This window comes from Ascidiella aspersa, chromosome 9 (genome assembly GCF_963924565.1).
Source record: "Ascidiella aspersa chromosome 9, kaAscAspe10.2, whole genome shotgun sequence".
Lineage (NCBI taxonomy): Eukaryota > Metazoa > Chordata > Ascidiacea > Phlebobranchia > Ascidiidae > Ascidiella > Ascidiella aspersa.
The window spans coordinates 12,802,795-12,827,321 of record NC_139455.1 but is presented as its reverse complement, the minus strand read 5'-3'; the positions used below and the strand labels follow the sequence as shown (position 1 = coordinate 12,827,321).

Here is a 24,527-nt window from a genome sequence, read left to right as displayed (position 1 = left end):
AAGCATTCTCTAATATTGCTTGAAATAACGGCGTTTATAGTGTATATTAACAGAAATTGTAATGTACAGTTATGCGTCCCACGACCCAGGAAATCGAAATATCGCTTTCGCTAAAGTACATGGAAATCCCTACATTTAACCTCACAAGTAGGCCTAACGTCGTAGTTCAAGTAATTGAAGAAAAATGTTCTTCTCGAACCAACCGGTGTGGTATTTAGAACTAAAGCAAGTTTGGGAAACGCAAAAACATGCGTCTATTTGGGTTTAGTTGTCAAATCGTTTATCTTAGACGTGTATTGGATTCATAAAAGATTAACACTAGGCTATATTATCTCCACAGCTGAATGGTGGCGCCCGCAATCACGTAAAAAGTTGCCACGAAACTCATAAAAGGAATATTACGTTAATCTTGCTTTACAATTTCGATAAATTGTACTCATGATACAATAGCTATATTACAAAGTTCAATAGAAAATAACTATAGATATAATTTGTTATAAATTGCATTTTGTGGGGAGTCCAAGTCCACGCAGCGTTATGCTGTTGACACCAAGAAAAGGTGCAGTATTAATAATGCCCTTAATGCAGAAAACACTGCCATGCCATAATGTAAAACATACAAACGAAGAATAACGTGCCAAAGCGCGAAAAATTTTGTGTTTGCATATAGTTAAAGTTGTCATAATTTAAGTAATGGTATAAATGGCGCCTTAGGTTAAAAATATTTTACAAAAGTAGGCCAAAACATACAAGGAAACCACAATGGCACATTACTAAGTAGCATTGCAACTATATTTAAGTTACATGGTTGCAAATAGACCGTACGTAAACTGCCTTATATCTTAATGTATACCAACTCATAAGTAATAAAACAAATAGCAATCGAGTTTTTTTAACAGATCTTGGTAAAATTTCTAATTGTTTGGCCTTCCTGTAAAACTTATCTAAACATATGAAATAATGATATATTATTTTATTTCAGTTCCACAATGTCTTACTGAAAGGCTATCAATAAATCAAACGGTGAAGTTTTAAGTTCAGTTATGCGCTAGTAATAACGGATTAACTTGTGAGGGGTCCGTTTTGCCCCAACACTATCTATCTCATGAAAAACTGTTTTCTTTGAAATCTTTTAACTTAAAAAGCCTGTTTTCGGATTAATAAACAGACCCTTATCTACAAATTATTTAGCAAAAAGTAACTTTTGTCTACTTGAGCTTTAGTAACAAAGGCATCATTTTACTGCGCTATCCTAAACACATGTTCTCCCCTCCCTGGTTTGTCCAAAATCGAATCTGCCCAATTTTTGGCCACAAACGTTTTTTCGACGATAATCACTGTTCAGCAGACAAATATTGACGCTGGCAATTTTCGTTAACGAGGAAAGTAGGGGGTCCGTTTTGCCACGCTTTCCCACTGCTATCTGTAGTTAGGCAGGTAATTCTGTGTGTTGGTGACTATATAGTACCTAGGTGCATGAAATAAAGTAATGGCAATTTGATTTTTTTTTGCAAAATTTTTATTACAATGTGTTTTTAAGCACATTAATGTACAGGAGTAAAGTGAACCCCGATGGTCCACATTGCCCCAATTTTAGTATTGGTAAAACTTTGAAGTTTCCCGATGGATTATTTATACCTTTTTGATCTGTCAGTAATCATAAAACCAACGGCAAATATAATTCTTCAACCTCACAGAAAGTAGATTCATGCTTCGCACACCAAAGGCCAGTAGACAACTTTTCACTCCCAAAGGCATATCAAGAACAAACATAAATATGAAAATCACGCAAAGGAGGATGTGCCACTGTGCTTAGAAATTCTCCCTGCAAGAACAGTTTGGCAGCGACCAAGTTGCCCGTATTCAAGCAATCTTTCGTGAAAAGAGAAAAAAATGTAAAGAATGAAGGAAGCAAGCTTTGTCGATGCAAGTTCTTCAACAGAAAGACCCAGAGTGTTTCTACTACAACGAGTTGTATTCTCTTTCTTGTACTGCCGATGGATGGATCAAGTGTTCCCAATGTAAACGATGGGTACATGAAGCATGCAGTGGATGTAATAAAGAGGATGACAACTTTGTTTGCGAATTTTTTTGTAAATTGTGTATTGTGTAGTCAAATAAGTCATATTAACAGTATTCTGTATATAAATAAAAGTTCGTTTTTAACGTTTCTCTTGCGGTATAGTCTATATTTTGGTCAAATAGCGTTTTAAAATATCGTTCTAGGCGCTGGTTCATTTTGCTCCTACATGTCGAGGTAAAGTAGATTTTCAAGGGGTTTGAAAAACAGGCGGTAAGATTTTACCGGGGAACCTTTACACACAAATAATCACGTTTAAATAAACATTCATTTACAAAATAGAGGGTGAAGCCTGTCATAATAAGTCTTAGAAGGTCCGCTTTACTCACAAGTTCAAGTAGTTAAAGAAACGTGTTGTTATCGTACCAACTGGTGTGGTATTATGCAACTAAAGCAAGTTAAACACGCGAAACGCAAAAATATGGGTCTACTCGGTTTTAGTTGGCGAATCGTTTACCTTAGACGTCTACTGAATGCACAAAAGATTAACACATATTATGTCCACAGCGAATGGCGACACCCGCAATCACGTAAAAAGTTTGCACAAAACTTTTTACGAAAAAAAGGAAATATACATTACGTTAATCTTGTTTAAAAATTTAAATAAATGTTACTCATGATACAATAGCCATATTGCAAAGTTGAATAAAAAATTACAGTAACTCGATACATTTTGGAAGAAATTGCATTTTGCAGGGAGTCTAAGTTTGACGGCTTGGGCTGTTGACACCAAGAAAAGCTAAAATATTACACAGTTCCTTGATGCCGAAAAGACTGCTATGGCATAATGTAAAACATACAATAAAACGAATTTTGCGTTTAAGTAGGCTGAAATATAATTCGACAGGCACTCTCAGGCAGACTTGGACAACTAGATTTATTTTAGCTTTTTAAAATTAGATTAGAATTAAAATTAGAGCATTTTAGTTTTTTCAAATTAGATTAGAATTAGAATTAGATCGTTTTGAGTTTTTTTCAAATTAGATTAGAATGAATTTACCGAATATTAGAATTACCGAATTCCTAAAAAATCAAATTTTAACTAGAATTTGAACTAGAATCACGTTTAGTTTTTACAACCAATTTAATTTAATCACAATTTTTTCTTATAAGAACGTGAATGGTAAATATGTGTGTGCTAATTTGTATGGATTTGTATGCTTTTTAGCCTGTATAAATTACATCCAAGTCGTTCCAACCAGAAAATTTTAATTGAAATTCTGTGTTTGAACTGAAAGACTAAAAATGCCGTTGGACAAAGTAGCATTTTTGGTAAAATCCAAATTAGATTAGAACTAGAATTAGAGCAAACAAGCAATTCACAAATTAGATTATAAGTAGAATTAGCCGCATTTTGCTCTAATTCAATGAATTAGAAAACTAGAATTATCTAGTTGTCCAAGTCTGCTCTCAGGGCCACATTTGGCAAGTGGGCCGGACCAATGAATGTACGGCAATCAGGCAGCCCAGAACTACATGATAAAACTAAGCTATTCAAAAGTAACGGCCAACTAAAAATTACTCTGCGGCCTACATTTGGGCCGCGGTCCACAGTTTGCCGACTACTGGGCTACATCTATCTCGATGTTAAACCTACTATGCAATCTCTACTTGGTTGGTGTTCTAAGCAAGTCCCTATAAATGGAATGCACTGATGCTGTAATACAACTCGAGCAGATGCTGCTTTTTAAGTAAAAAGTTCATTTGTTGCTAACCATATAAAATAAATTATGTTGTGATATGTGAGTAATCTAACTTTTCACTGTTTTATTAAGTTGCGGGAAGCTTTGTAAGTGTTTAATTTAGTTGAATTATATCTCTACTATTTCTTGACTACGAAAATTTCTGTCATTTAAACTTTTACATTAATATTTCAAGTTGTTTGTGTTAAATAATCACTATTTATAAAAAAAAATGTTAAAACCTTCTTTATAAGTTTGGAATCAGGACAGACAAATCTGTAAATTTATACGGTACTGGGAAGACTTAAATACGCCTGCATTTAAAAAAACTTTTAATCGTGGTCTCAATGTCACGTGATTTACAGCTCACACTTCTTTTTTGCACTAATTATACATAAAAAGATGAGTTGGTCTAAAGTTCTATCTATAAACGCTGAGAATTTATTTGAAACTTTGCAAACATAAATTAAGTAAGCAAAAAGACAACATTTACAAAATTTCATATTAACATAAGTAGGCTATAACGTTTTTGCTGAAATTCATATTGATTAAGATGAGATTTATTCCAGTTGTTTGTAACATTGAAAACTAATAAACTTAGTTCATTGTCCTGGAGTTGTTCCACAAAATATACGTGTCTTATTAGTCTACAATCTAGATGAAAGATTTTAGCTCTGTAGTTAAAATATTCTTTAAAATGCCTGATTTTTTAGCCAAACGTAGGCCTACAAGCTAGCATGGTATTGTCAAGGCTGGTAGGCTATGACGTAGATAGAGGAAAGCGGGGCAAAATGGATGTGAAAGCTACTTTTTGCTAAGTAAACCAAATACGCGCGAAGTGCGAAAAAAACCTTTGTTTGTTTGGTTGAATTGGTAAAACTTTTAATATAAAAGGAGACGTGACGCCTTCGGCCTGGGTTAACCAAACTTCTTTCATAAAGGGCAAGATAATTGTAAGGACTGACCATCGGGGGCCGGATAACTTTTTGGATTTACGATTGCAGGCCAGGTAGGCTATACTATTTTTTGTCGAATTTTATTTACTTGAACGAAGGAAATATTAAAAACCATACAATAAAAACGCTAGGGAAGCTTAATCTAAAATAAGACAAACTATAAGCACACAACTCAAAAATAAGCACATTAGTATTTTCTAAGAAAATCGAAAAAAAACCCATGGTAATCCTGTATATACCACTCGACAAAATATATAACAGCAACCCCGTCTAGTTTATTTTAATTGTAGTTTTGCAATATGCCTAAGATGGGACGATTAACTTTACATTTTTAATCATTAAGCATTTAATTTCGATGTCCGATTTGACTGGGACTTAAATTAAGCCTTCATATCAGATTATTTCAAAATATTCTTACGAAATAGGCGTGAAATCGAGACAAAGTTCGTAATATCTTAGAATATTAAATTCACGTTTTGTTTATTATCTTATATGTCCCTTCGATCAAAATAATATGTAAAAAGTGTTTTTTTCTTCAGTCAAGTTTGCATTCTTTCGAATCAAGTAACACCTTTCCAGGGCCTTTAGAAAATGGTATTCTGCAAGAAACCTCGTCACAGAAATGCATTTAAATAATTGACGCAGTTCTTTCAGTGATAATTTAATCCATGAATAGGCCTACCCATAAACGAATGACATGCCTCCTGATAAAAAAAATAATGACCCAATCACATTGTGATATAAACCCAGATGTTGTTGAATCCTATTTGGTAATGCCTAATCCTTTTACATCTTACCTTTTGTATGATAGCAACACAATCCGCCTCTATTATTTATTTTTTGTGCTGTTGTCTCGTCAGTATATCTACGGTGTTTTAGCTAATTGAGCTTCGACTACCATGTTAAACATATATTTTTTGAAACATTCCACAGTGTTAACTGCTTTTTAAAGCCAAATTTAGTTTAAAACAATCATTACTATCTATCAATTTGCCTGGGTTGGAAAGCTATTTTTATACAGTAAGACCTCTTACGCTAAATTCGGGTATTTACATAAAGACTTGTTACACGTTAAATAGAACACCTCGAACGATTTCTAAAGTTTATTTGACGACAACAACGCCACCATTATTATCCAACACACGAGAAATGTGTGACACAGGAAATATGCCTTATTTTTCCACCATATTTCGAAAGTCTTCTTCTGCTTTTTTTAGCTTCGACAATTCTGCTTTCATTCGATCAATCTGAAAGTTAAATACTTTTACAAAATTGTACCTCGGGTACACCATAAGAAAGTTACAGAGAGTTAACTAAAATTGCCATTGTTTGATCAATCGAATGGTTCGAATACCCCTACAAAAGATACTTCCACTAAGATTGATGATCATTTTGGAACAGCCACAAGTGGCACGCGTGCCAGGAGTTCCCGACCCCTGTCCTAGATAATATTATAAATATCTGATTGATCCGACAACACACCAAATTAAAATGTTTTATCGAAATTGATTGGATTTACTGGTTATTTTTTTCATAAATAATGCAAAACAATAGCCTTTTTTATAGATAAAAAACAGACTAAAAAAGAGGTGATCCGGTAAATTCTCAAAACGTTTTAGTTAATAATGTACAATTAATGCCTCGCCCAACCAAAACACCAGTGTGCTTGGTTACTTCTCCTTAACCAATCCTTTTTCTTGTAAATATATGGCAGACAACAACGTTGAACATCTCCTAATATTTTTGACTTCTTTTGTCCTCCATGTTTGTTAAAGACAAAGACGGAGCAATCAATGCTACGTAGCCCAATCTCAAACTAGAGCTGTCGCACAAATGTTCCCGGCTAATTTTTGTTAAAACGTTTATTTTTAGGCATTTTGTTATAACAACTGCTAATCAAGGGCGAGCCTAGGATATTTTTGCATTTAAAAATGGGTCTTTTTAGCCTACTTGCCTACACTAAAAAAAACAACGTTATCCGTGATCACAATAAAAAGATGTATTAAATAAAAATACGGGATAAATTTAATCGTTAAACTAACTTTTAATGTAATATAAATAGAGCCGTTAAACTCTCGATATGCTTGAAATAATTCCCCGAAACGCAAACATACTATATGTGTAAATAGTTTTTTACGTTAACGTAGTTAGAACTTAGGATAGACAAAAAATATAGAGAACGATATTTTAGCCTGTTTGCAAAAGAGGTGGCGGGCCGCATAATATACTTTTAGCGGGCTGTATGTTGGCGACTCCTGGTCCAGAGAGAACCTGTCCGATTTTCCGTTGGGAAAAACATATTTTCTAACCTGTCGACTAATATTTAACCGCGAGAGCATGTGCGTTTTTACGTACACTTTGGTGTAACAAAATATTAGGATAAATCTAATGAATGACTTACTTTTTCAGCATCAGCAGCCTGGACATCTTTTGGGACTTTATGCTGATACTCTGGGTTAGTAAGTTTTTGCGTTAAGGAAGTCATCCGTTTTTCTTGGTCAGCTTGCTTTTTATGAAGTTTCGATATTTCTTTATCAATATCAATGATTCCCTGCAATTAAAGATAAATAAGTACCCTTTAGTCCTAATTTTTGTAACATTAACATTTTGCAATGGCGTTTTCGACTGGAGTGTTTGTCACAGATCTTCTGGACAATTTTTGTGTATATACAACCATCCGTAAAAAAATACTTTTTACCTTAAGCATAAGGTTGATATCACATTGGTCATCAACAATGGCAACAGCACATCCTGGTACCACTTCTTCATTCGAAGACAGAACTTTCACAGCGGACGAGTACGACAAGGTTTTTAATACAGTTGAGAAATCAGTACAAACCGCAAACTTTTCACCATCGGTGCAACGTACATAAACTGAATAAATACAACTGTTATTTTCAAAGAGACATACGCGCTTTACTGTATGATCAACCATGTTCTATAATAACAATGTGCCGTTTTTGGTATTTTTTTAGGCAACGTGTGAACTGTAAAACATGTTGATTATTTTTATAGCATTTGGTAATCATTTGTCAAAACGGATATATCACAATATTTTTTTAAATTTTGCGCCAGAACCAATAAGGATAGATGCGGATTGAGTGACGCTGATATGCCTCACGTATCAATCCAATGAGGTAACACATAGCGAAAGTGTTTAGCAATTCTTAAATAGATTTAATCAGCCGTTGTTTCGTATCAAAATGTCACCAAATTTATTTTATTTAATGAGTAATTGTATATTATTTTTACCACTCCCATATCATTAATTGATTATTATTAAATTAAATATGCCCGGTTTCGATATTTAGGATTCGTTGTAGATTGGTAACCTACAATTGTAGATTCGTAACCGACTACTCCTCATCCCTCAATACTCAACTTTTAACATACCTATCTAGAATTGCAAAATAAGGTCAGGCTCGCACATTTTTTTTTATTTTTTGACGGTAATCTAAAAAACAATGTTCGCCTTTGGCGCAACTCTTAATAAAGAAACTATCTTCTTTTTCTTAAAGAACTATCTTCTTCTTAATAGCCGTGTCAATTAATTGCATACTTTAACTCTTAATTTTCTCAGAATAGCACAACAAAGGTGTTTTCAGCCATTTGTAGTGCAGAATATTTACACATATGCTTGCTCATAAAAAATATGCGATTAAATATGTGTGAAAACAACCACCTAAACTTGTATTGCAAAAGGTGTGAAACGGAGTTTTTCTGGTTCTCTGTGCTACATAAATTGTCATAAATTTAAATATGGGTATGTTTGTTTTGGCAATATGAGCCACTTGTCATACTTGACGTATATTTAAGTGTTTAACTGAACTAACTACGTTGAATTTTGACTTTGCTATTTGAAGGCATACAAATGGCGTCGGTGCATGCTGTACATCAATTTCACTAATAAACTCAAGCTTCCCACGATAACCAAAAAGTAACGTTACGTTTAGATAGTGTTACCAACCCTTGCTTAGTTCTAAGATTTTGGCTTATTTCTGAGAAACGCGCTTATCTGAGCGTGCACAGTTTGTGTAATTTTATTTCTAAAATTGTTTTTCTTCGATCAGAGCACTTTGACGCGTCGGGTATGCGTACTTTGTTGCACAATGTGCTTAAGAATATGCATGCCGAAATGTGCGCACATTTTGAGAATGCGGCATAATTTAGGGCCTTTTCTTTTAACTCTTCCAACTCATTACCTCTTCTAACATTGCCATGAAAATGTGCACATTTGCCAGCTTCACATTCTTGAAAAAACGTGCGCACATTTTGCCACGAGCACATTCTTACAAAATGTGCGGAAATTTGGACGTGTAGAATTTGTCGCACATTGTGGAAAAAACGCCACATCCCCTGTTGACTTTAACCGAGGAGTTAAGACTTTATCTTATTTATGTTACTAGATTAGGAAAATAGTGTAATTTGCACGCAGTAACCGATAGATTTGTGCAAAATCTATAGTAACTATAGCTAAGCGAAGGTATGTGTGTTACGATTAAGTTAGAAACAGTGTGATCATTATTTCTGCCCATGTGGTGCAGACTTTGACAACTAGGTTAAAACTTACGATCAGCTTTGGTCTTCGTAAGAAGATATTCTGCGCGAAGGGACCTTGTCACTTTGACAACACTCATTACAAATTCCATATTTTGATCCAACTTGTCATCTATCCAAAAGTGCTGAAAATTGCCAGACATCAAATATATTTTGTGGACATGATTCACACCTTGTACAAATATCAAACCTGCTTTAAGTGTGGCCAATTGGATACACAGACACTTGTCACCAAATTATTTGGTCTTCGTGGCAATCTTTGCCACAATTCCTCACAGATAAAAGGCATTAAACATTGGCTGAGGCGCAGAGCAACATCGAAGCATGTGTACAAAACATCACGAGAACTTTTGATGGCAACATGATTATCGCCAGCAAAAACTGGCTTCAAACATTCCTTAAAGTTAACATAAACACTAAAGTATTATATAAGCAAAAAAAAAATACTTTTTGGGTAAAGTATCTTATTTCAACATAAGAGAATTTTAATACTCGTGCCTTTATTCCTAATATAATTTCGCCATAAAAATATTCTAACAAAAACAGGTGACAATAATTCCTCAAGGTCCCCATAATAATTAAAATCTAATCTTTCTACTACATTTATTTATCTATTATTTTCTCTAATATTAAAGATAATTTTTTTGCTAACATTGCATTAATAAATGGGGTCCAATTTTTATTTTACTATTATACTTAAAGGAAGAACAACGGTCAACTCTTTTTGCTGACTTTCGTACCACTTTCAAGCCTATTGCATTTTGACTGAAATATCCAAGTGGTGGAGCAAGTTTTATTTTAACTTTACATTAAATTAAAGGGTCTGGAGATTTATGCTGCCTGCAGTGGTCGGTTGTAGCAGAAAGAACAACTCACAAAACAGTATACTTACCAAATAAATGTCACATAGTTCATACAACCAGAAGTTGTACACAGCAGTTGTATACATTGGAAAATCATAACTTTCAAGGCCTTGTGTAGAAGCTTTTATTGTCCTTGCCAGCTTATTTAGAATCCATTTATCAATCAGACTCTCATTGCCAGACAACTATTTAAAATGTCTAAAATCAGTATTTGTAGACAACTTTAGGGTTATTTTAAATGTAGTAAAGAAATAAAAAGCAGTGATTTCATTTTAATACATTTTAAATACAGAATGGTTACATTGTTTCGGCCAAATGTATTTTATTGCACTATTGTCAACTTCTTATCTGCGGTGAGATATAATCAACACAGTAGGTTTTGTATTTCAAGGTTGACCTGTCCTTTAAAGAAAGCAACCCACAACCATGTGTTATAATATATGGTATGTAATCAAAATTTGATAATATACAATTATACATGTTCATGATTAGGTGTATTTTATACTGTAAATTAGTTGACACCAGGGCTGCAGAGTCGGGACTGGGGAATTAAGTAAGACCACGTAAGACTACCCGATTCGCTAATCAGACGTGCGCATGCGTAGTACGAAGTTCAAACCTGATATGGATGTCTGTAGATCCGGGGTCGGCAACTTATGGCCCGCCGCCTCTGACAAATTAGACACGAGTCCATTTCACTTACTTTTTGACTATTTTTACTACGTAAGTACAAAAATTTTCGCGTTTCGCGCGAATGATCATTCTACGTCCGGTTTGTTTACGTTTTGATGCTGTCTTTTCACTTAGATCAGCGTTTTTTTACCGTTGCGCCGTGGAAGGCGCCAAGTGCGTCGCGGAAAAACGGAAAACGTATTCAAAAATGTTTGGGCTGAGCTAGATTAACATTAATGGTATCGCGTTCCCTTAAAGTAGTTAAATTACAATTTTATTAGTAGTATGGATGTCGACGTGTGAACTCGAATTTTAAACAAAACAAAGGCTTTTTTTCGCGCTTTGCGCCAACACTTTACTGCCTCCTTAAATGTAATTAAACACGTTTTTAATTGCAAAAAATCTTTGAGTTTGGTTTTGTCCCGCGACTAGAAAAAGGTTGCCGACCCCTGCTGTAGATTGTAAAGGTGGAACAGAATATTTGTTTGAATATTTTCCAACCATTTATTGTGGTTGGATGAATTATAAGACAACCCTATGAGTGGATTGCTATATACTTAACTTAGTTACGTGAATGGGTAAAATACAGACTGTAGAATCGGACTTGACAAAATGGCACATTTGGCCGGATCGGATTTAATTTTTTGGTCGGAGACAAAATTGTGTCAGTTATTAGGAAATAAATCAGGTGCTTACACATGCTTCCAAGTTATGTTGGAGAGTGTTTTTGTTGCCTTGTGTAAAGCAGCAATTTTTTTGCTGTTGTACTTCATTTTCTATATAGAGCAATTTAAGAAGGCAGTAAAACCTCTAAGATATTAAATTGCATATTAAATTGGCAAATAGTTTAACAACAAACATTTGACCACTCAGTTTTAGTAAATATAGTCTCTATTAGCACTAATGTAAATATTTGACCTGGAGTAATTTTGCGTTGTACACTGTTTTACCAAAACAGTGAGCATAAAAGTTTTATCTTCGGAAAGACTTAACTTAAAAAGCCCTTAATTGCAAAAAAATAAAATTGCAAAAATTTTGTTTAAAAAAGTATAAAGCCATTACGCCACGCCGTTTTTCATATATAGCAAAAGAATTTTAGTTGACAAAAAAAAAACGACAAAAATTTAATGATTTTTCATTGCCATACCATAACTGTGAAATTAATACACTGTCAGTAGATTAAATGCAGCTTTTACATAGGATTTATCCAGTGGAGGGATTCAAATTTTTTGTCAGCCGGTTCTTTCACAAAAGTCATATATTTCAGCCGGTTCTGTTGCAAGAAGTAATATTTTCCGGGAAATAATTAAAGTAGTTGCAAGAACAGGATGCAACCCCCGGTTCCAGCGAATGTTGCGAACTGCGAAACGGCTGATTCCCATCACTGCTAACAGCCACACTAAAAAGCAGCAGCTGTCTCATGAGCTGTACTTATGACGCAATAATTAAATTTTCGGACAAACAATCAGAAGGGGGAAAATTACAACACTGATAAAAATTAACACGTACGACCTTGACCATTGCACATTTCAAAAAAAAACACGTGAGCCACGTGTATCTCAAAAAATCAATGTATCAGATAAGATGCAAAAATCCATTGACAGTAACCAGTAATGCTAACCGGTTCGCTGATCTTATAAAATTTCGCGAGACGGTTCTATAGCCGGTGCGAACCGGCTGAATCCCACCACTGGATTTATCCTTAAAAGGCATTTATTAAATTTTTTGAGCGCTTTTTTCTGTTCTGTTCCTTGCGCCCATCAGATATTAAAAATGTATCATAACAAAAGCAATTTGGTATTTGTTGATTATTTTATATATCAGTAAGTCACCATGAAACTACCAAATAAATCCTTATCGAAATTTTGCGTTTAAAGACTTTGAGCGAAAAAAATTTTAAGTAGTAAAACGAAAGATTCGAGTGATGCGCAAAAAGTTACTGAGTGACATTGCCTGGTGTCTAATACCTATAGCAATTTAGATCCCTGTCTACTGTATCACCTTGTTCTGACAAACTAAGCCCAAATCGTTCGCAAAAGATGCAAATATGAATAAATGGCCTAGACACCGAGAACTATTAAAAATTAGTAGCTCAATTACAAAATCATGAATCAAATTTTGCAGTTACTAAACGACACATGCATATCATTTCAATGTAAAACATAAGACAGAACAAAGGCAGAATTAACACCACAGCGTAACACGTAACTATAAAAATTACTGCACAAAATTTTAAATGTTGTAGCATTACTCCCGCCACTCCTAAGCATTGGCCGGCGCTTTATTTAGGGGGGAGCGCCTCCCCAAGTTAAGAACCACTGTTATAAAGTGGACTTTTATTGTTGGAGGAAAATAACATAGGGACGACCAGCGCCTTTTCGTTTTACAAAGTAGACTACATGTTTTCCGATAATCGTGAAATGCAAAAACCCATCACATGTTATAAAATTTCTCCCTACCGAATGTGAAACGTCACATATAGTGCAACGTTTAGGCGAAAGTAAAAATGTTATACCATTTGAAAAATATTTTTGCAATATATAACCCTTTGACCAAGATGTTACGCTGGTCATAACTTCACATTTTGGTTACTTTTTAAATTTCACATTTTTGGTTACTTTTTTCACATTTTTGTTTTTTTGCTGTAAATAGTATGGTTAAAGTCACATAACTTTCTACGGTAAAAAGTCAGTAAAATATATATTGCTTGTAACCGTTGATTCAACTGAACAAAATAGGTAACATATTATGTTTAAATGCACAGTAAAAAATACGTACGGGTTCGTCAAAACTGTTGCCAGTAATTTTAAGTGTCAATTTTTTTAACAGTGCATAAAAGTAATAATTTTACTATTTTAATATATCTCTATTTGTTGATATTTAATGGCCACACGGTCGATCGGTTTGGCAAGAAACCAAGAAGAGCAGGGCAGACGCGTCGCAATATTCTTAAGTAGAAGATAGGTCATTTTTTCCGGAAAATGACTCTCTTTGTACGAGGAGAGACTAAGCATGCGCATGTCGCATTTAAACGTCGTCGCAATACTTCAAAAAATTGTCATAGCAATTTTCACTTGTAAACGGTAACAGGTTATGAGTGCTACTTACACCATTTTCAACCACGCAAGTCGTACAACTGCTGCTATACCACATGGGCCGTATTCTTACGGTTACCTTGGTTAGAGATTTCGGATTGATACGTTTTGCTAGTGATTCCCGGTCGATAGGTAAAACATGTTTCACATGCTAAGGCAAGTGTTTTATGTATTTAGACTCTATGTTTAGGGAATAATACACAAACATTGCAATTTAGTTGCATGTTAAATTGCCACTATATTTTTAAAATGATCGGCTATAACATGCGGCTTCAGCAACCTTACTCAAGGATGTCACAACACGTATTAGTGTATGCTTGTTTCTTCTATGTTTATAATGATACAAATTAAGGCTGGTCATTTAGGCCATTCATTTTTAAATGAGGCCCGTGATACATTTTTGCCAGTCTGTCACAAAGTTCTCTTTATTTATGCAGTTAGTAAATTATGTGTTTTTGCCAAGTTAAACTGCTCAACTCCAATTTTTTCATTTCATGCCATTTTAGTTTGATTGCATTCTAGTTCTAAATTAGCGTGGTCCAATTATATTTTGTCGTGGGCTTTTAAAAGCAATTCGTTCTATATAGCGGACCAATGTTGCAGGACCAATGTTGCAAAGGCCGATCCAAGATTTTAGTTTGGGGGACATGAAAAATCTTACATCGGATGTTAGACAAAGCTTGTTTACAACTTCAACTATTTGTTTTATTGCCTATCGTTAGTAGACTTCAAATTGGAAGAGAGGCCCTGAATTTAAGAGGAAATAACCGATTTGCAATTGGATAATAGAATCAACGAAATGCTATAAAATAATTCCATAGTAAATTGTAACCCAAATTTACCAATATAAATGTATACGTTGAAATGGAATATTGACTATGTCAAATAAATTATAAAAAAATCATTACCTCTTGAGTTGCAGGTGGTAAATAATTATCTCCCAATACATTCATTCCAAACTTAAATGCATTCCACAACTTGTTGCAAAAGTGTCGATACCCAAGAATACGATTAACATCAAGGTTGATGTCACGACCTATACAACAATATTATTTTGTTATAAATGGAATGAGATTCCAACAAAAAGACGAAATTGCAAATACATGAATACTGATTCAGAATAAAAACCAATATTTGACTAATAACACTTGGCAAAAAAAAATCCGTGCTGTAATGGCTGTTGTTAGCTAATTTTGTGGCGCAGATTTAAAAAAAAATAGGTTTTCAAGAATATTTTCATGCTACCTCTACGTAATTCAAAAAAAAATCATGACATCAAGACATGACGTTTCGCAATGACTCTATGTACTTTACTTCACAATAATCTAAATTAGACGGATTTGCGATTATTGTCTATTGGCCAGAGGCATATTTTTAGGGGTTAGTTTACATGGGTGGTTTGGAAGTTTCAGTGGGCCCTTGCAAATACCGTTATTTACCAGGGTTACTCGTAGCCTAACTTATGGCTTAGATGCGAAAGGGGTAGTTTGCTAAGGGGTTCAATTTTACATACGTTAGTTTAGTAAAGAACATGCAGAACTACATTATTACAATATTTTTGTAGTCATAACATTCGCCGCCTCAAAACAAAAAAACAATTCTCAGAGGCAGTGACAATCTGGCACTTCACGACTAAAAGTTTTAGTTTTAAAAAAAAATTTTTTAGCTCCATAAAATAAAGCTTCTCGCAATGCTTCCTTGGGTTCTATGATGGGCTCAACTATATTATATGGCCCTGCCTGTTTGTTTATTACCGCGACATTAAATTGATTAAAGATGAGGTATTTGTGAAAGGTTTGAAAAATAAATTTTATGTAGATAATACGTTTTTACTCTGTCGTATTACATAAATGTATAGTTTTATTTATTCTATTATTTACGTTTCTTCCATCCTTTATTGATTTTTGTTCAAAGGGCATACCAAGTAGTACATTCATACAACCGAATCGAGAGTCGTAAAACGATCGTTACACGTTAGCAACAGTAAGGGTTTCACAGGGCCTTGGGTTTAGCAACATTTAGTTGATATGTTCAGTAGGAAAAGCAAGACAAAAAGATGATAATAGAGATGTTTACAGTTTACACTACCACCAGATTTATAAAAGGCAAGCCGCTCAAGCGGCATATCTCCCCAGTTAGAATAAAGCGCATAGCGAATAAGTCTGAATTTTGTATTGGAACTATTCATACCGCTCCATAGGAGTAGATAGCTATAATAAACAAGATAATGTCACAATATTTTGGGTGTTTAGTCCCCAAACTGAAGGTCCCCAGGGGAAAGAGACTTCTAAACCTCTGAATCGCACCTACATAACACTCTACGCCATGCGAAAAAATTTTAAAACTTTTCGTTGTCCAATTTTTTAAATTCTATGATGTCTAAAATTTTTTCATTCCGAAACACACCAACAACTAAATTGGGTTGGGGTTGTTGTAGTCAGAGGGTATTTTTCGCCCCATAAAAAGGTACTACAATAGACAAATACGTACCCAAAAACTTGTGGGACAAAAATTCCTAGCTTTTTTAAAATAATCCATCTTCTACTTTTTTAACTTTGATTTTTTTTAATTACAATATACCCGTAAAACACTTTGCTAACATGTGTAATTTAAATATCTTTCTCTATTTCTGTATGTGCAGTTTCACTTTGTGCGTTTTTTAATTACAAAAATCACTACAGTTTATTTTGCGCTTGGTGCGTCTCAAGAACAACAAAACTTTTACAAGGCGATGCAAGTAAAAGTTTGAGAACCACTGGAAGTAGTTTAATAGTGTAACATCAAGAAGAAGAATTTACTGAACCATTTGTCCTTGTTGAAAGGGACCAATGCAAATATGAGCGATACCTTTCAAGATATAACCTTTCCGACATAAAATTATACACAAAATTGACATCATAGAAGTAGAACTGTTGTTTGACAGTGTAAAATTTTGCCTTGTGCCAGGTCGACAAAGTTCTTGCCATGACCCACACTAAATATGCACAGCTCAAATTTGTCAATGTCCAGTGTTATACCAAATATTGTGCAACCTTAAGCATGTCCATCCATCTGTTGGCCATCCATCTGAAGTTTGTTTGGCGTTTTGACCTTGCTTTCAAACAATGCATGTTTGAAAGTATCGATGTACACTTAGCTGCGTAAAATACCTAGATTATACCCTCAGTGTAAGACATGTTGAATGTTATCCACTCTCCATTATTGTTGTCCTTCTTTGGTTGATCATGTTGCTACTCTCGGTAAGCAATGAATGCAAGGCAACTCTAAATTCTCTACTTAGTGTACATTTTGACCTCAAAAGCCATATTTGAGCTAATCGAATTTCTAAAGATTTAACCTTTTAGGCGGAATTTTCTTACTGCTGCTCTAGCACAACTTTTTTATTATCAGTTTCTTTTCATCATTTGCAGTACAAGTACATCTAAGCCCGCAGTTATACTATTAAAAAAAATAGTATAAATGAGTATTTAGATACATAATCTTAGAGACATTAGTGATTTAATTAAAATCATATATAGTGGAAAGATTGTAACTAACACTAAAAGGTACAATCCCTAAAAATAATTTTTCAATTATTGAATTTCAGCAAATTAATACTGATTCCTTGATTTAGATGCTGTCGTATTTTTAATTTACCACATATAATTTTTTGGATTTAATATTTTTTTACATTTCTCAGCAATAAAGAGAAGATTGCAAAATATCACAGGATGAACGAATAAAGAATGATATTTTCACTTAATAGCTTGAGAAGCGCACCGCTTCGAACAAAAATCAGAGAGCAACAAGGTTTAAAATATTATTATATAAATATAATGAATCTTATGCCATTGATTTAAATGGCGAAATGCATATTTATATTAAAAGTTTTTAAACCTTGCTGACTGATTTCTGTTCTAAGCGGTGTGCTTTTTAATCTATTATAAAATTTTTGAACTTTTATGGTCAGTATTATGTGTACTGTTGGAGGGCAAGATTCTGTTGCGGAAACACATACTACAATTTTTTCACTTAGTATTTTGCTATTCCTGTTTTCAATAGGCCAAACTATGGGAAACAGATAAAAACCATAAAATAAAGCACACAATTTTCAGAACGTCAAAGTCTGAACAACCTCAAATTTGCGTACATACAAATTGTGTTGCCACCATAAGTGGTTAAATGGTGTGATTTATAAGAACTTTTAGCTGACAAAATTATCCCTTACTACCCCCTTTGCATAGTGTAAAGTCATAGGTGAAGGCAAAAAATATTTCACCCCATATCTGTTTTTGCTTGCAGAAACAAGTCAAGGAAAAGTACAAAACCAACAAACTAAAGGGTAATACATAATATTCCAAGAATTAACCTGTTAAATAACCCTATTTATAATGACCCAATTACCTAAAAATATACAACAACCGCAACCCCAAATAGTTATATACTATTTTTAAGTATTATACCTAAACTATGATCTGACTAAACTGTAACAAGTGTAGGAGTTAACAGTAGGTATTTGTTGAAATAAAACTTCAGTTAAGGAAAATATAGTGGTTAGAACATTTGTCTTTAATACAGTAGTTCCATGGTTTAAAATTGGGTAGTATTACAACCAAATATGAAAGAATACCTTGACATGTGTAAGCACACAATGCAAATCGTAAAGCATCGCTGCCACATTCTGGAATTCCATTAGGATAATCCTTCTTTTGTCCTGCCTTCGCTTTAATTAATTCTTTATCATCTAGATTTCCCGTCAACAAAGTCTTATGTAGATCCTAAACATTGTATTATAAAATAATATTATCCTGTATATCTATTTTTTTTATTTTTCTAGTACAGGGGTCGGCAACCTTTCGTAGGCAGTGTGCCAGTTTATGAATAATATCAAAATATCCACAACTCGCGTGCCAAACATTTTTGTATGTTGTGTTTTCCATTGGCAACCCATGGCTGCGGAGTCAGTTGAAACCAACCAGAGTACGACTCCAGCCAAAAAAATTTAACCCGAATCCGACTCCGGCCAAATATGTATTTCGTCGAGTTTGGGCTCCAGCTCAGATTCTACAGCATGTAGATTACCCATTTACGTCATTCAGCAATCCACTCATACAAATCGTCCCACCACAATACATGTTTGGGAAATATGCCACCTTAACAATTCACAGTTTGCTACCTTATCAGTTTCCAAATTTGGTACTGTGCATGCGCACTCTGGGAAAAGATTCCCAGCATGTCAAACTGCTTGTTTGTTTGTTTGTTTTCAATCGTGTCCAGCGATGAATTTCGATGTCCACAATAAAGATGTTTTGAAATTGATCAGCTGTATTTGGAAGTCTTCGATGTGCAATTGTACATCCATGCTTAGGGTTGTAAAGGGGTGGAAAGTTTCCGGGAATTTTGGAAACTTTCCAGGAAACTTTCCGGGAATTAAGGGGCCCGGGAATAATGGGAATATTGGGAATTTTCAAATTTGGCATTTATTATGGTTAAAACCTTTGTTTAATATTTCATCAACCAAAAAAAAATATTAAAAACCTATCTTGAGCATTTCTAGATGAGCAGGTGGAGATGCTAACCGGCAGCAACAACGACTAGTACAACGACTTTGTAACTCACAAAACAACAAATGTTAAAGATTTAGCTACTGTAAGCTGGGGATATTTTGGCCCAGACTGGTCAGTGTTGTTTTTGTTTGTGAAAAAAACAAAAAAAACAGATTAAGATGATTAAAAAAACAGATTGATGATGATTAGGGCCATTTTTATTTTGACCTAAAAAAAATTTTTTTTACTTTATTTTTTATTAAATTTTGACTTTATTTTGAATTAACGAAATTGCTGATTTGTAGAGGCCACAGTCCTTCCTTGAATTGATGCCAGTTATACAAACATAATATTTTGTCGATTTCAGACCCAAACGTAATATTTTGTCTTATGGATTATAAAAGTGTGTCGTGTTTTTGGCGATAGATTTAGCTTGCTTACGCATTTTTGTATTACAGAATGTCAGTAGGCTATTCTTAAAATCCAAACTGTTGATCTTCGAAAAGACCACGTTTATGAATAGGAAATGTTTTATAAGAATTATATAAATATGTAACAATAAATAAAAAAAATGGACAAGTTGTGATAAAAGTTAGTGCTGATCCAAGTGGGCATTGTGACATTTTTCCTGCTTTTATGGGTTAATATGGTTTAATTGTGTCACAGTTCCTGATTTACAATGCTTCCACAACATTTTTTACAAAATTTACTCTCAAGAAACACAAAAACTTTTTAAAAGCCATAATGTGACAAATTTTGACGTTATTGAAAATGTTGACTTAATTGTAAATTTTGACTTTATTTTGACCTATAAACTTCTTGTAAACAGTCCCCTAGGTGCTAAAAACAACTTTATTATTTAATTCGTGGACAGATGAGGTCCTTAAAAAATGTTGACTTTATTGACTTTTGCAGGCCCTAGTGATGATTCATTTTTGCAGTAAATAAACTAAACCATGTGTTTGTATGTTCAGTATTTTAGTTATACATAGTACTTTTAATCTAAACTGTATAAATTATAAAGAGGGTTCTTCCGACAATTATTTATTCTGTACCGACGTTTCGATAACCTATTCAGGTAATCTTCATCAGGGCATATAAACTTGTAACCTTGCAGAGGTATATATACAGTGAAGAAAATCGACGAAAAAACAAGGTGGCAAAACGAGGCGAAAAAAGGAAACAAGGTGCGAATAACGTGAAAACCGGCTGCAGCCTTCGACCACGTTTTCACGTTATATCCTGATGAAGATTACCTGGATAGGTTATCGAAACGTCGGTACAGAATAAATAATTGTCGGAAGAACCCTCTTTATAATTAATATAATGCCTGGCAACAACAGTATATTCATTAAACTGTATTAGGCCATTATTTTCATGTTTCAATATCAAATTCAGATTGTTTTAAAAGTTTCCGAAAATTTCCTAAAATTCCCCAAAATTCCCGTTAATTCCCAAAATTTCCATGGAAAGTTTCCACTCTGAAAATTCCCGGGAATTTTGCAACCCTATCCATGCTATGGAGATAAGATCAAGTCTTTGCTGCACTCAGGGTGGTGAGAAAAGCAAATAATGAACCAAATTTCTTACTGTGAATCACCTTTTTCAAAATGCTGCTTAGTTTTTCCTAGCTAGATACTGCCTTTTTCAATGTTTTGATCTTTTCTGCATCAGCCTTGAAGGATTTTTCGTGCTTTGTTTTAAAATGTCGTTTTATGCTTGATGTTCGGCAAACGACGACTGTTAAGAACACAATAATGTGCGCTTTTAGCTTGGTTTCTCAGTCACACAAAAACCATATGTGTTAACCTCATAACTTTTAATGTAGAATGCCTTGCTTTAACGCAGCACCCACACGTCACTTTTCGAGCATTGTGACATAATACGAATGGTTAGTCGTAAACAACAAGTTTAACGTCCACAGAATATAATGTTAAATATAACAGTTAAGACTTAAGACCCTACTAATTTGTGAGACAAACACTGCCAATCAAACTGGAAATGTGCGCATTTAGTTAGCGCTAGTGTTAGTGATGTAATAACACTGGCAATGATGTGGTAGTGATGGAATGCTTGCACTTTCTTAAGGTGATACAACATGCACAATAAATCATTTGGAATGCCCTGAAAATTGATTGCGCTCCACTTGTGGTGCCAGGGGTTGCCAACCCCTGGTCTAGTATTTTAAAACCTTTGTCATTACAAAAGCCATCCAGTACAGATCAAATTCTGATAAAAAATACTAACCTCCAATGTAATTCCTGTAATCACATCCAATGGGTCTATAACATTTCCAAGAGATTTGCTCATCTTTCTGCCATGAGCATCCCTGACCATTGCATGTAAATAAACCTCTTTGAATGGTAGCTTATCTACAATAAAAAATGTAGATGTAAAAATAAAACCAGATATTTGTGAAATAAAGGTCAGTACCAAAGTAAAGTTTTTAATTTGACTCCAAAAACAGCAAAATAATCTAGCAAAGCTAGCAATTCAGGTCAGACTGAAGATTCATTCGAATTAAGATATACTGACGATGCCTTAGTTGGCGAAATATATATATATCTTTTTAAGATCTGGTTAATGTGTCTGACCTGAATTGCTAGCTTTGCTAGATTATTTTGCTGTTACTGATCAGGAATTAAGGTCGACATTTATCTTGCAAGGGTCAAGGTGATTTCTATTATTCACATATTCAGTGCAACATTGACTCCAAAAAATAGACATTTAACAAATTGCGCTGTAATACGCCGAAAAGTAAGCAAATAGCTTTTATTTGTGGTGATTAAAAATATAACACAAGAAAACAGCATTAATTGGAATAAAAAAATACTGATTCTAAATCAACTCAACTATAACATGTGTCAGTACTATAAACAATGGTTTAAAACAGCGTTTCCCAAACTTTTTTGGCTCACAGCACACTAAAAAAAATCTTGACAGCACACTTTCAACAGAACAACAATAGAGTATAGTCAGGTCAATATATGGTTTCACTTCAAAAAAATTCCTACAAAAGGTTTTCCAATGGTTATGTGTAGTATTTAACATCAAGAATAACATATTAAAAATCTAGGAGGATCTGAGCACCGGAAAGTTGTCATTTTTAAGATGGCTGCCAAAACAGTATAATGACAATAATTCACATAATTTTCATGCTATAGCTCTAATTTTGACGTCTGTTTCTAGGTTTTAGATAATAAGGAGGAATTCATTGAAATAATTCAAAATAAAATTAACTTGTTAGTTTAATGGAAACACTTCTATCAAACAAAAATAATAGTGAAACATTGTCAGTGTAATAATCACACAGCACTTATTAGGTTATTTGCATTCAGTTGCTTAATAAATCCTGGTCATCATCTTCATCAAGTAAGGACTGATTGTACGTATTGTCACAGGCATCAAGTTGGCACTGTCCACATGCTGAGCTACAAGGTAGATTATTCTGCCTACAGCTGCACCTGGCAGTTGTACAGGCAGTTGTGTAGTTGCAGTGGATGATTTTCAAGAGGGAATCTGGGGCCGCATTCATGTCCGACTCTGTTGGCACAAACTGACTACCTTCCAGTTTCCAACCCCACCCGCAAGTTTCCATATCACTCTCCTGTCCTAGCCAGACCATTATTTGGTAGTAAACCCTTAGACAGTGAAATTTTGTTAATGACCCAGTAGGTGGTAGGCATTGTGGTGTCACAAATGATTGGGAAGAGATTACATTTTTTCTTAGTACTCTATAGCGCAACGAGAAGGGAATCCGTCCGCGTGCCCCCAAAAATCACAGCCATTGCTTGACAACCTTTGGTTTGCAATGGATGCTGCTGTCTGCTTTGGAAGAAGGAAGTAATTGAGACAATCTTTCAGAGTAGCATCACCCTTCACCAGCTTGTGAAAGACAGATTTCTTACCCACACCAAAGATCCTTGATGTGGTGTCACATCCAGTGTAGGCATGAAGAAAAAGTAACTGGGAACATATTTCTTCACCCAACACCATTTTCAGTTCGTTTCTATGATACACTTTGTCAGCATTTGCATTGTCAGAACAGAAATATAGATCTTTGTTTGCCTGATGCGCATAATGAAGAAGAAGGACCAACAGATCTGTGTCTTCTCCAATCAACGTTGTCGCGTGTGACACTGCGCTAAGAACAGCAGCTTTCACAATCAGAACATCAGCATCCCCTGCGGCATTGATCACTTCGCAGCCTTTACCCCGAAGTGTTTCACCGATCGGGTCGATCAATTTGTGTTTGTTCATGTCCCTTGAGAGAAACTCATCCTTCTTTCCATCAAACACTGTCTCTTTCGTAAAGCTGATGACTGCATGCACATTCTTTCCACGCCTTTGGCGTGTGTTGTCCTTGATTGTCGGTCCAGCATATGATTGTGCAATGGCGCCGTAGGTTTCTCCCCTTTCCATGGTAGCCGCTGTAGTAGTGAACCTCCATCTATGACGTAGTGTTGGGTTTTTGTTTGGTGTCTTCTATGGATTCCCGAATTTCCCGACCTGCCTTGATTGCATAGTCTGTGATAGCATTAGCAAGTTGAGGCTTATCAGGCTTCCGGAGTACTTTCCTTGCTTTAAAAAGTGCTGGAGGGAACGGGCTAAGTTCATACTTTAAGATATCTTCGAGAGATAAGACCCCTAGTTGTGAAACAACTAAGAAACGTTGAAAAAGCAAACCGGGGTCAATCATTCTTTCAGTTGTCACCTTTACTGATGAGATGTTACCAATTGTCTTTGCTTTATCCTACCGCCTAAAAGATATTGAGAAAACAGACTGTCCAATCATTTTGTTCATAATGCTCCTTCCGACTGATTCAAACTCATGTACATTAACGTCATCCTCGGCCACAACACCATTCACAATGTTCCTCAGGGACATAACCAGCCAGTGATGTCTTCAATTTTGCAAGATCAGAACTGAACTCTAAACATGGACAAAATGCACGTTTTATCTCCAGAATACATGTCTATCATTGGCAAAAACACTATCGACCGGCCAGGATGATCGTTCCTCTGGTGAAGGATGTGCATCATACCTTGCCAATTGGGCATGGTTTGCTTAAAATTGAATGAAAGCTCCCATAAAAT

General features: G+C 34.7%; 1 protein-coding gene across 1 annotated transcript in view; it reads right to left on the bottom strand.

Annotated features, from left to right (window-relative positions):
• Positions 1-5,788: 5,788 nt before the first annotated feature.
• The window catches only part of LOC146133046 (valine--tRNA ligase-like), a 64,725-nt gene continuing 45,986 nt past the window's right edge, over positions 5,789-24,527 (bottom strand). The window contains exons 19-30 of the mRNA XM_083397634.1: positions 24,215-24,334; positions 23,230-23,880; positions 22,908-23,071; positions 21,678-21,802; positions 18,515-18,662; positions 14,814-14,941; positions 10,168-10,323; positions 9,466-9,672; positions 9,289-9,400; positions 7,417-7,592; positions 7,120-7,269; positions 5,789-5,965 (exon numbers count right to left, since the gene is read on the bottom strand). Of these exons, the coding sequence (XP_083253760.1) occupies positions 5,891-5,965; positions 7,120-7,269; positions 7,417-7,592; positions 9,289-9,400; positions 9,466-9,672; positions 10,168-10,323; positions 14,814-14,941; positions 18,515-18,662; positions 21,678-21,802; positions 22,908-23,071; positions 23,230-23,880; positions 24,215-24,334 (2,212 nt within the window). The 3' untranslated portion in view covers positions 5,789-5,890. The remainder of the gene's footprint in view (positions 5,966-7,119; positions 7,270-7,416; positions 7,593-9,288; positions 9,401-9,465; positions 9,673-10,167; positions 10,324-14,813; positions 14,942-18,514; positions 18,663-21,677; positions 21,803-22,907; positions 23,072-23,229; positions 23,881-24,214; positions 24,335-24,527) is intronic.